Source organism: Epinephelus moara, chromosome 14 (assembly GCF_006386435.1).
Source record: "Epinephelus moara isolate mb chromosome 14, YSFRI_EMoa_1.0, whole genome shotgun sequence".
NCBI classification, from domain to species: Eukaryota; Metazoa; Chordata; class Actinopteri; order Perciformes; family Serranidae; genus Epinephelus; species Epinephelus moara.
This window is the reverse complement of record NC_065519.1, coordinates 26608908-26621387: the sequence shown is the minus strand read 5'-3', so window position 1 is coordinate 26621387 and position 12480 is coordinate 26608908. Positions and strand designations below refer to the sequence as shown.

Genomic DNA, 12480 nt, shown 5'->3' with positions numbered 1-12480 from the left:
GTTGGGTGGAAACACGGGCTGATTCACTCGATAGCACCAAGGTTTCAAGAGCCCTGAATGGAGGCAGTTCAAGAACCAGGGCTAATTTGGTGGAAAAGGGGTACCAGAGGATTTAGAGGTGGCCCTTTCGTGAAACCTGTACACAATATTGCTTTTACAACTTCTTACCAATTATTTTTGCCTCAATAAAAATTATGCTGATAGAAAAGATATTAGCAAAAGCTAAAAATACTACAAAATTGATGATTCTGATGAAACCTCAAGAACTTCCAAGAAAATGTCGCGCTCTTAATCAGCCGACTCATTCAGACATGATGATCTCAAAATGTCAAAGTGCACCTTTATTGAGGAGTCTCACAGAATACTGGAGGAAGATGTACAATCAAAATCTCCCTCCCAACCAACTCTTAAATGTCTACAACCACTGAGAACTGTTACCCTTTACATTATATCTTAGTAATCCATTCTAGATCCAACTTGTGGCCGACCACTCAAATGCCACTCATTTGATGGCCATCATTTCTGCAAGTGTTGTCGCCTTCACTGGCTAATGGTATGACAGTCAGCACTGTGCTATACAATGTTCATGACTTAAAGGCCTCATCTTTGGGGAGCTCTATACATTTCCAACGCCTTATGGCAACTTTGTGTTTTTCTGCGTTACTGGATTCACCCAAAACCTTTCGGAGGATGACTCTCATCAGAGTAACAGTGTTTGTTTCATGGTTCTCCAACACTACCAGGTCCAAGGTGTCCCCGACCTTCACCTAAATAAAGAACAAAATACGACTAATGAGAAATGAGAGAAAAAGGCACAAGTGGAAAGACTGAGAACATTGGGTAGGAATATGCAACATGTAGTCAAACATCACTTACCGTTTTACTTTTCTTGATGAGTCTCAGTCCATTTAGCCTGAGCTTGTTGCTATAGAAGGCATCCTCAATTTTACTGTTAGAAGACAAAAAATAGTTACTCTCTACTCATGTTCAAAAAAGGAAAGGGGTTTAAAGGCCCTACTGATTACAAATTATTAAGTTATGCAGTTATGCTATAAAGAAAAAAAGGCTTTAAAGAGCTGAGAGCAGCCAACAGACAGTGACTTACTTCCGTGCCATGTCCAGGCCAGCTTTCATGATGACATCATAGCGAAAGGACTGCACATGTTTCTCCATGTCTTTATAGTCCTTTGGTAGATTTGGGTCCTCATGCACCTCATCTTCATAATCACTGTCCTCAGGGTCTTTCATATCCTCATCCTCCTCCTCCTCGTCCTCCTGTGCTTTCCTAGCAGCACCTTTCTTCTTGTTGCCTTTAAACCTCAGATGTTGGACGGACCAACCCCTGACAGCATCTCTGCCACGAAGAGCCGGCCTGTGACAGCCAAGCGCGGGGAAAGCAGAGCAGCCCCACAGCTGGCGTGTGTGGATGGTCCTGGGACACCACTCGGTCTGCCTCAGTCCATATCCTGCAGCCAGCAGGTGGCGGGGGTTCAACCGTCCTAGCTGCCTCATGGCAAGTGCCTGCACCACCAAACTCTGCATGTTGGCACTCCACCCAGTCACTGGGAAAAAAATGGATGGTTAGGAAGTATGAAATAAATCAAGCTTGTGACAAATTTAACTATAAAAGTCAGTATGTCAAAATGATTGAGGTATCAATGATATTCATTAACAGACTGAATTCATTAAAACTCAAAAAATATGCACTCCACTTCAAGAGTCAAGACTTAAAGGAATACTTCATCCCCCAAATGACCATTTGTATATGAATTACTCAGCCTGTGTTACGTTGAATATGTGAGGAAGACATTTTCCTTGCACTGTGTTCAACAGCAGTAAAACTATATTGAAACATCTGATTTAAAAACTCTTGTACAACTCGTGCAGTATAATCCAAGTGGCATTTGTCCAGCTGTATGCTGAGTAGTTCCCAAACACATTGCACTACCTTGCCATCAGTAGTTTACTTAAAGTGTGAGAAGTACTGATCATACAGCTGGATAAACGAGACTTGGATTATACTGCATGAGTTGTGCAAGAGTTTGCACACAGATGTTTTGATATCATTCAAAAGCACGTGGCCTGTGCACAGCATTGCCTGTCCTTTTAACGTGGGGCAGGTGATGGCAGGAAACATCAGACTGATAGTAAAAAAGCAGATACACCACACACAAGACAAATTGCTTCTTCTTTTAATTTAGTCTTTTAATCCTCTTGCGTGTGGTGTATCTGCTCTTTTACTATCAGTCTGATGTTTTGATACATAGTTTCACTATACGTTTAACGTGTTTCCATTGACTTCAATTCATCAATGATGTTTGCTTTTTTTTGGATTCTTGGTACACAGGTGGCATGCAAAAACAAAAAAATGTCTTCATCATGAGTTCAACATAACACAGGGTGAGTTAGTGATATACAGCTGGTAATTTAAGGGTGTGAAGTTTTCTTTCAAGAATACTCAGGAGTCTTTGCTGTAAATCAACCATTGAAATAATTTGTCAACTGCTTTCCCATCATGTCCTATTTTAAAGTATAATTTAACTATTTATACTAATAATTGTGTTATTTTAAAAGGGAAAATGTGAAGTATTTTCATGCTTGATTTCATGTTCAAACACCTTTGTAAAGCTCAAGTTAAGACTGTCTGAATTATAAAGTCTGCAACACTATCCAGCAAATTCAAAATTTAATGTTACTTTCAAAATAAAAGCCTAATTTTATTTCTAGCCCCGGTTTGTGTCATGTAATAATAGATTTTCCTTCATGACTGTTGCACTAATTATTTAGTAAAATAATGGATTGGGGGGGGGGGGGACTTTTGTTAAACTGCTAATGTTAAATAGTTTATCTTCCGGAAATGATGTTTTGATGCCTTACTTGACACTAGCAAACATCTAACATTTTAGAAAGGTAGCGCTGTCCCATTTGAGGAATATTGTATTCTGTCTTTTACAGTGTTACCTGCTCTTTGTGTACCTTTATTCAAATGATGCCTCTGCTTGACTAGGCTTGTCATTTTTCAGGCTGTAGTTTAAAGCGAGCTGAGGCACACACAGCTAGCTAGCTTCACTTTTCTTCAGGAGGCTCGTGGACCCGTTATTTCAGTCCACTTGCAACACGCCACGAGCTAACGAGCCACTAAACAGTGTCGCTTCTTTGACTTTGTTGCTAAATGCTAAATATGAAGTTGCTAACACGCAATAAATATTCATAGTCCACTCACCTATGGAATAACCTTTCATAGCCAGTTACACTACTTCGTTGGCACCTCTGACTGGGTTACTTATTTACCAGCTGATGTAAATGTGCTGTCACCTACCGGACTGGAGGTGAATGACATGACCTGGACGAGCTGTTCAGGGACCAAACCACGGTGGGATTTTACAAGTTGTTATCCAAAACAGACAAAATTCACTGGGATATTCTATATTATTGTTCTTGTTCTTGTTCTTGTTCTTCTTCTTCTTCTTCTTCTTCTTCTTCTTCTTCTGCTTCTTCTTATTATTATTATTATTATTATTGTTGTTGTTGTTGTTGTTGTTGTTGTTATTATTATAACTATTATTATTAATTGTAGCGTGACAATTTCCAACTTCATGATGCTGACATGATCTACAATAATATCTTAGCCAAAAATAACGAAATACATCAAAGTCAAAGTAGTAAATGAATGCCACACACTGTAGCTGTATCACTATCAAACGTATTTATTTTCATACAAGGTAATACTATAAGGTAATAATATAACCAATATAACCAAAACTAGAGTGATGGTCAACTTCTGGCTTCCGATAAGATGTCAGGTACCCCCCCCCCCCCCCAGGTGCACATTAAAAATTTAAGCAATTTAATTTACATTAATCATTTTTGGTTTTACTTTGATTGTAAATAAGGTGCCAGAGTGTGTAAAAAAAAAAGAAGAAGAAAAATAGAGTTTGTTCATCAAACAAAGGCCAGGGGAGGATCCCCCAGATCCTCCAACAGAGGTCTGAGCCAAGCCCAAATGTCCTCAAATCCTAAAAACACCCCCACGTTCACCTGACCTGTGTACAGCTGCTGCGACTGGCCCCTGGCTTCCTCTCATTTTGGCCCCAAATAGGCCCCCTGGCAAGGCAGTTTGAGGATCCTTGGACTAGAATTTATTTTAATGTTCGCCATCTTCAAGGTAAATGGCTAATCTTACTTATTGTTGCATGACATCAACTTTTTAGTGTGTGCCACTGTCATTTATTATGTATTAGCCATTTTCTAAAGGATTTAAAAGTAGTTCAACCAGAGAACAAAATCTAAATGAATATAAAGTTTGAAGTGTAAAGGTACATAAGATGTAGGCCTAAATAAGCTCTAATTATAACAGGAAGCATAAACATGCTTTGCCTTATACTATTTATGTACAGAATTTAAACACAGTCAGTTTTATAGGCCTTTCACCCACCATAGATTTTGACTTGTCATAGGTCATAGTAGGAAAAGCAGAGGTGTTACTGATAACATTAACAATGGCTCTGTTGTATTCAGGTGTCCCAGTAGGCCACGACAGCGCGACAGTGAGCCAGCATGCACAATGAATACATACACCTGAGTTTTTCCTGTGATGTCAAAATGTCCGTGAAAAGTGTTTGAGAATCCAAGGCAGCAACATTTTTTTAAATATACACGGGTTTGCCCCAAACATTTATTGCAACTTTTATTTTTCCAGCATAAGATAAAATTGAATACATATTTTAAAAGGTAATCAACTTATTTATACAGCCCATTTGATTATAATAACAACAAGAATATCTTTAACAGTTTTACAAGAAGCCTTAAGTGGTCGTGTGTCGTTTAATGTCTGAGCATTTATCGATATATCAGCTTGAATACTTTATTATTTCATAGGAATTTACATCAACATTCAGCTTCACTACAATTCATAATGTCTAGTGTCACTTCAAGTGCATAATACTGTGTCACCACATTATTGAAAACAATGTAAGAACAATATGTTATTTGCTAAGACGTATACAATGTGTTCCTGTTAGATGTCATAAAAAAGTCAGTATTATAAAGTTTGTATGATGTCCATATGTAAACATAAGTGCATTGACATCCTTGCATATACTGTCTGCAAAATCTCCTCAAAAGAGTCAGGGATCCTTCAGATAGATCAGATTTCAACATCCAAAATCTCTTCAGGAAACATGTCGACATGTTGTGTGTGCTGTGCTTTTTATCTAAGCACATTCAATGTACAATGGACAGTGAAATCACCATTTTACAGATACAAAATGGAGCATTATTCCTTTACAATAGACACATAATGGGGTTATACTACAGTATATCATGTACGTGTGCTGGTGGTTTACATTCATGTTTTATGGTTACTAACAAATTGTCTTAGCAGAAGAAAATCATGCAAATTTGAGCATGGGTTTAATGACCTTATGATCTTTTTGCAGTTTAATCCACACTGTGGTTTGTCGTTCGACAGATGATAATGATGTGAAATCCAACTGTTGAAATGTAGTGTAGAGTCAATGTAAGCCCGTCCTTGTCTTTTCTGACAAGATTATTGTGATGACATGTGTATGTGTTTGAACCACAGTTGCCGGCAGGTTTTTGTCGTGGCAGTAGGTAGAAAAAAAGCCCAAAAATGTACTCTCTTATTTTATCACGGGTGACTGATTTTTCAAAACGTGTTTTAGTTTGTTAAGGTGAGGGCTCATTTGACTCGACAGCATCAGAGCTCCCAAAAATTTCCTGTTTCTGGGTCAGTCAAGACAAATCATGTGTCAAACGTTAAAGCAAAAAAACAACCTAAAACACCTTAAAGGTCCAGTGTGCAGGATTCAGGGGGATATACTGAAATGGAATATAATATAATAAGTATGTTTCCTTTAGTGTATAATCACCTGAAAATAAGAACTACTGTGTTTTTGTTAGAATGAGCCATTTATACCTATCTGCATAGGGAGCTGATTCTTGTCTTGTTCTTGTCTATGGAGAGTTCCATGTTGCACCACCATGTTTCTACAGCAGGCAAGAACAGACAAACCAAACATTGGCTCTAGACAGGGCCATTTGTGCTTTTGTGTTTGTTTTTTCAGTGGTTTAAATCACCAAGTCTGGTTGTTTTTGAGAGGAAAAGACCTCTGCAATTAATTCGGCTCCTGATTGTCTTGATCTTAACTTTTTCGAGAAAAAAGGTGAGTAAACATAAGCAGGTGCTGGGCTATCAGCCTGTCTCCAACAGGCCAAACAGCATCAGAGAATCACTTGTTTGTGATGTGAAACTGCTTTATTAAGTGTTTTTATTGGCTTTAATCCCCTGGTCTGTTTGTTTTAGAGACGAAGAGACCTCTGCGGATAATTCAGCTCCTGGTAACAACCTACTGAACATCTGGATCTTAAGTTATCAGAGAAAATAGATGAGTTAAGACTTTTTTGACTGGTTTAAATCCCCTGGTCTGTTTGTTTTTATAGAGGAAGAGACATTCGTGGATAATTTGGCTCCCAACAAAATCCTCCTGAACAAGGAACACTGAAAGAATTCTAACTGGGAGAAGTTTCGGCCGGTTGCAATCCAAAATCCTCACTGCAAAATGCCACTAAATCCCCCTAAATGTTACACACTGGTTCTTTAACAATTAAAGCATCCAAACTGTGACAATGCGTCATCATACTTAGAGAATTCCAGCGGAGGTTTGTCGGACAAAACGTTTCAAAACATCAGCTGTAAACATCAGATTTAGGCGAAAGTCTGTCAACATCCAAAAGAAAAGTACGTTTCTCTCTGGAGCTGCCATATAGCACCAACAGTCAACAGTCCAACAGTGAGAAATCCATTGTAGAAGAAGCACATCAGCTATATCAAATTCTCCGTCCCACAGCAGCCTCAATAGAACAGAATGTAATGTAACCACAAAGACAGGTTTGCTCTGAGGACAAGGACACAATCCATTTTTTTATCTCAGTTAAAACAGCTGTTTTTACTCTCTTTATGTCACTGTTCACCTACTAACAAACCCCACAGCTGAAAGTGAGTTCGTACCTGTTTTCTGCACTCATCACAAGGCATTCTGGGGAATGCAGAAAGTCACTAACTGAAGTAGAAATACATGAGGCATGTTGATAAAAAAAAGTAGGTACAAAGTCAAATTACAACACTTTACACAAGTAATGTAAGTTTTCAAACATTATAGATTGGTATAACAGTGAGTGAGAGAATCCCGAGTTCCTTTGTCTCTTTGGTCGGCAGGTTTCCATGTTGACTATTGTCTATTTGTGACATGCATAAGCCGACACGCTTCACTGATGTTCCTCCTTTTACTTTTTCACTTATAAGGATATTTATTTTCACAGTTATTGCTGTAGTTATCTGACTGGTCAGTGTTTGCGTTACTGAGATTTCACTGAATGAATGAGGTGTTTAACCTGCCCGTCTTCTTCGTGGCCTCTGAAAGGGTCGTATGAGGTAACTGCAGCTTCAGTTTCACATGTACGGTACATATGAGACCTTAAAAGGTATGGCAACGATGTACAGTGTAACAGTCTGTGTCTGCTTGGTTTTCACTGGAAGCCAGGCAGATATAATTTCTCCACGTGCGTGTATCCTCGGAGGTTCACATACCACCATCGCTTTGTTCTCCACTCACTAATCACTGTTATTGCTTTGGTGATTCACACATTCAGTATTCAGGCATTTGTTGCAGATAGTATGACAATACAGCACAGATCTGTGTATCTCACATTAAGACATGTTTACACACTCTTGTTTCTGATGTGCAAAGTGTTTGTATGCTACAGACATGCCACTGTCAGTGACTGCATAGTCATAAGGAAGTCTCCACGCAGGAGCCATTTCTGTGGAAAGATCTGTGGTTGTGGCAATTCTCGCTACAGTGAACTATGAGCACTGGGTAGCAAAGTGCGTCCTCATAGTCTGGGGGTTCCTCATCATCTGTGGTGAGGCGCTCTGAGAGACAGCGGGTGTTCTCGCTGGGACTCTCCTGGTCATCCAAGCTGCCGCTCCTCCAGAAGCAGCTGCGCTGGGAGCCGTAGCGCCGCGCCAAGGAGAAGCGACTGCTGCTGAAGGGTATGCGGGAGCTGGCACCAGTACAGACGCTGAGGGCGCTCCTGGAGAACACAGAGGAGCAGCTGATGGCTCTGTGGCAGCGTTCACAATTCTGACGTATCCCGCTGAAGCTGGTTGGGCACTGGGCCAGGTCCATCAGGCCAGCCTCTGAGTAACTGGGCACCAGTTGCTGGTTGGAACGAATGTGCCATTCCAGTTCTGTACTGTCAATGGTGTTAACACGAGGGATACGACGCCAATATGGCCGATCATCACATGGGGTCACGGGGAGGTAATCGTGCCCAAAGAGCTTCTCAACACGATAGTGGACATATGCAGTGTGATACTCTGTGAAGACTCTGAGAGGCCAGGAGAACGTGAGGAGTGAGGCAAACCAGAAGACGTAATGGGACAGGTACCAGGGGTGGTGGTCCGGGTCGGACAGCACCATGACGTACTCCTTCAGGTCAATGTTTTTCAGGTGCATGCCCTCCCTGGCTTCCATGTAGTCATCAAGGCCCTCATTGTCGGTGAAAAACCTTGCTCGCTGTGTAAGGTAGGAATTCTCGGACTCTACATTGGCAAAACTAAAGCACTTGGTGAACCGCATCTTAGTAAGAGCAGACTTCTCCAAGCCCAGCAGCTGCTTTGAAACATCTTTGACACCACAGTGACCGTAGTCAAATTCAGCCTCTGCGACATGAGTGTTGACACGTTCATGGTAAACCTGGGTACTGGTGTAAGCGTCTCCATTCCGGTAGCGTGTGACTTGTCGTGTTCGGCGAACGTAGTGATAGCTGATGGCCTTCCACCAGATGCAGGGTTTGGCTTGCTGCATCCTTTGGATGCGCTCGTAGATGCCCTCCACATCCACTTTGTGCTGCAGCTCATTCTTCACATGACAGTGCCAGCACTCCACCAGATAGACTAAATAGAGCATGCCCAGTAGAGCCAGAGGGATGTAGATATAGCCGTCAGAGCAGGGACTGTCATGGTACATCATGGATTTCCCTTTGAAGGCACTGTCAAAGGTGAGGCGGGTCACCTTGGTGACATGACACCAAACCATCGCTCCCATGCAGCCGTACATGAGAATGGACAAGAGGAGGCATTTCCAAAAACTCTCCCGGCATAGTGACTTGCTCAGAGATTGCTTCAGGGGTCTTTGCTGTTGAGTCAAAGCACAAACAAAACAAAAGAGGAAGTGATAAAACTGTAACCATACACAAGAGCGTAGGTTTCCTTTAAACACTGGGGGGACAAATATGAAATGTTGGGTTTGGTGGTCCTCTGCCAGAAAATCTTGAGCATCAAACACTTCATTTTCTGCATTATGGAGGATTCCAATTTTATTCTTTTGTGCCCCAAAAATAAGAGGGATCTGGTTCTCACTACACAGGGTCATCTAGCCACACAGACACGACCTCAGGTAACAAACTTTGGTGTCGTTTGTCATTTTAGATTCTGATCTCAATTTTAAAGCAAATTTTAATTCATTAACAAAAACTGCATTTTATCATTTGTGCAATATAGCTTAGGTATGACCTCTACTGAGCCAGCATGATGCTGAGAAGTTTGTTCATGCTTTCGTTTTCAGTCGTCTTCACTCTTATAATGCTCTATATACTGGCCTGCCTAAAACTGCCATGGCAAAACTACAGAGCATCCAGAATGCTGCTGCCAGGGTTTAAACAAAAACTAAAAAAAGAGACCATATAACTCCTGTTTTACGTAATCTACACCGGCTCCCAGTATCTTTTAGGATTGATTTTAAAGTCCTTTTATTGGTTTTTAAGGCTTTTAATGGCTTTACCCCCTCCTTATAGATTCCCCATCACCTTAGGTCCATCCACAAACCCTGAGATCCTCCACAGCTGCTCTTTTAACTGTTCCTAATGTCACTACAAAAACCTCTGGCTCAGTCACTTTTAAATGACGACTCAGAACATTAATTTTCAATATAGCCTATAACTAGCAGCTATCTGTTTTAATATTTTTATATGTATTTTTTATTATTTGATTGATTAACTGATTGATAAATTAATGTATTCTTCTCTTCTCTCCTTGAATGAGTGTTGTATAATTGTATGGTTTTATTTCTTTGCTGTTTGTCTCTGCCACTGAATTGTAAAGCGCATTCTGTGCATGAAATTTGCTTTATTCATTCATTCAATTTAAGGTTTTAATGTATCTAATTTAGTCAAAATAAAAGTCATCTGCTACTTACTTGTTGTTACTGGGAGGACAAATGCACGTTATAAATATTGAGATGGAGGTGTCGCCTGTGCCCACCCTGAAATTTACACCTGTGATTTATCACCTACTTAAAATGACATTTTGCTTGTTAATAATTGCAACATCTTCAGCACAATAAGGATTTTCAACAGACTTGGACTGCAGCTCTGTGAACATTTTAAGAGCTGGAGAGATGTTAACATGAAATCAGAGCTACTGGCTCTCTACAGCAGATGATAGATGAAAGACAGGTGAAGATGCTGGGATTACCAATCACACCTGTCCACCCATTTTACTCTGAAATGATTATTGAAGGCTGCAACATCATAGAAATTCTCCTGTGTCAAACTGAAACCAAGGATATTATTTATAACCCCAGATAATCCACCTGCAGTGTGTTACATCCTGCACACATGGACCCACTGAAGCCCTGCGCCAGCATCTAACACACACAGCATAACACCAGACGTTTGCTCATATAAGGCATGTTGGAACAACCATACCTCCTCCCTGGTGTCCTCCTCGAATACGGTGGTCGTACTGCTTTCACTCGCTGTCGCAGCCGATGCTGGAGGGGACATGGTGCTGGTGGAGCTCTTGGTGATAATGACAGGGCGTGGAGTAGGAAGAGGAAGAGATTTCACTACCTTGCTCTGCAGAGACCCTCAACCAAGACGTGCTCCTTGCCAGACGTGCATCACATCTGTTATCATTTAGAGCCACTCCGCCCTGAGAGAAGCCCGAGACGAGTCGACGGAGGCATGTTGGTCGGTGAAACCCAAAATAAAGGGATCTTTCCGGTGGCTGAGAAACTAAAAAAATAAAAGGCGAGGGGGTGTCTGTGGGAAAGCCTGCATCCTGCCCTCTGCTGTTAAGCTGTCAATGCCGCAGTAACATGATCGTAGATTATGCTGTATTAGCTGGTAGTCATTACAAAATGAACATGCCCTGCCCCTGGGGGGCCGCTGTGAGTGTGTATCAGTGTGTGTGTGTGTGTGTGTGTGTATCAGTGTGTGCAGGAGGCGCCGTTAGCAGTGTATGCAGAGAGCTGGCAGGGTCGCTGTCCGTGGTGCTGACTGAGGCAGGTGTACGGTGAGATGTTGTTGCATAAATCTGTCACTGAAAGGGGAAGTCCACCCTAAAACTGAGTCTTAAAGTGTGCAGTGGAAGTGATGATGAGGCGATGAAGACAATATATTTGTAAAATACACAGGACTGTTTTGCTAGGCTGCAAATCAGAGCATCAAGACAAGTGTTGATCAGGTGACACTTTTGGAGGTGGTCCATATTCAGTGATTTAGGTCTATATATGGTGATGACTGAATCTGTCTGCTCTTTCAGTGAGCACAGGCAAAACACTGCATGCAAAGGAATTTTAATTTTTAAAAAATCAGACATGTGAATGAGAAAATGTCTTCATATATCCTAATAAAATACACAGGATCCAAAGAGTTGCTTCAATACTACAGAATAAAAAAATATTTGATTTTGGGGTGGATTTTCTCTTTAAACCGTACAAAATAAAATAGCCACCAGCAGGCTAATGTCACACTGTTAGAGATCCACGAGGATGTGATACAAATATCACAAAATATACACAGCCATGTAGGAACACACTCTGATTGACTATAATATTTAAATAATTTATTTATTAAGTCATTTTATAATCATCACTCCACTTTGTATTTAGAAATATTTTTTAAATAATATTAGATGAATTGGATATCTTTAGGTTTAGTGAAGTGCAGTGATGGAGGAAGTCCTCAGATCCTTTACTTGAATACAAGCAGTCATACAAAAATGTAAAAATTCAATTCAATGCATTCAAAGTTTTGTTTACATAAAAGTAAGCAAGTGTTATCAGTAACTAATCAACAACAAATTAATCAGCAACAATTTTGATAATCTGTAAAGTATTTTTAAGCAAAAAAATGATCATACATTATCTATTCCCAGCTTCTGAATTGTGAGGATTTGCTGTTATTTGTCTTATATGATAGTGAATTTAAAGATACAAAACAACAAATGGCCAGCTCTCTCAGTGTAAAAGTCCATGGTACAGGCAGGCAGTCCCAAAATGCATCTGAGGTACTCTGATTATAGTTAATACATTATTAATGGGTTTTTTTCCCTGTTAAAGGGGTTTTTTTGGGGAGTTTTTCCTTATCCGCTGCGAGGGTCATAAGGACAAA

At 40.5% G+C, this 12480-nt stretch overlaps 2 protein-coding genes across 3 annotated transcripts; both read right to left on the bottom strand.

Moving 5' to 3' along the window:
• Positions 1 to 315: 315 nt before the first annotated feature.
• mtres1 (mitochondrial transcription rescue factor 1) lies at positions 316 to 3310 on the bottom strand. Of its 2 annotated transcripts, none has more exons than XM_050061295.1 (4): positions 3224 to 3310; positions 1106 to 1562; positions 877 to 949; positions 316 to 767 (listed from the first exon to the last, which is right to left on the bottom strand). In XM_050061295.1, exons 1-4 carry the CDS (start codon positions 3240 to 3242, stop codon positions 585 to 587), a joined length of 732 nt encoding a protein of 243 aa, XP_049917252.1. In that variant the 5' UTR covers positions 3243 to 3310; the 3' UTR covers positions 316 to 584. The 2 variants fall into 2 exon arrangements, with proteins under 2 accessions (XP_049917252.1, XP_049917251.1); XM_050061294.1 differs by lacking the exon at positions 3224 to 3310 and adding an exon at positions 2977 to 3206.
• Positions 3311 to 6424: 3114 nt separating this feature from the next.
• On the bottom strand, positions 6425 to 11298 carry LOC126400881 (transmembrane protein 151B-like). Its single transcript, XM_050061873.1, has 2 exons — positions 10792 to 11298; positions 6425 to 9221 (listed from the first exon to the last, which is right to left on the bottom strand). Exons 1-2 carry the CDS (start codon positions 10867 to 10869, stop codon positions 7812 to 7814), a joined length of 1488 nt encoding a protein of 495 aa, XP_049917830.1. The 5' UTR covers positions 10870 to 11298; the 3' UTR covers positions 6425 to 7811.
• Between the last annotated feature and the right edge of the window lie 1182 nt (positions 11299 to 12480).

Coding starts and splice junctions, on each gene's coding strand:
- mtres1 (XM_050061294.1), bottom strand. CDS start 3,016: ATGACAAGCCTAGTCAAGCAGAGGCATCATTTGAATAAAG. Junction 1,563..2,976: donor GAGGCATCATTTGAATAAAG/GTACACAAAGAG, acceptor TTTTTTTCCCAG/TGACTGGGTGGAGTGCCAAC. Junction 950..1,105: donor GGCCTGGACATGGCACGGAA/GTAAGTCACTGT, acceptor GTCTTCTAACAG/TAAAATTGAGGATGCCTTCT.
- LOC126400881 (XM_050061873.1), bottom strand. CDS start 10,869: ATGTCCCCTCCAGCATCGGCTGCGACAGCGAGTGAAAGCAGTACGACC. Junction 9,222..10,791: donor AGGAGGACACCAGGGAGGAG/GTATGGTTGTTC, acceptor TTGACTCAACAG/CAAAGACCCCTGAAGCAATC.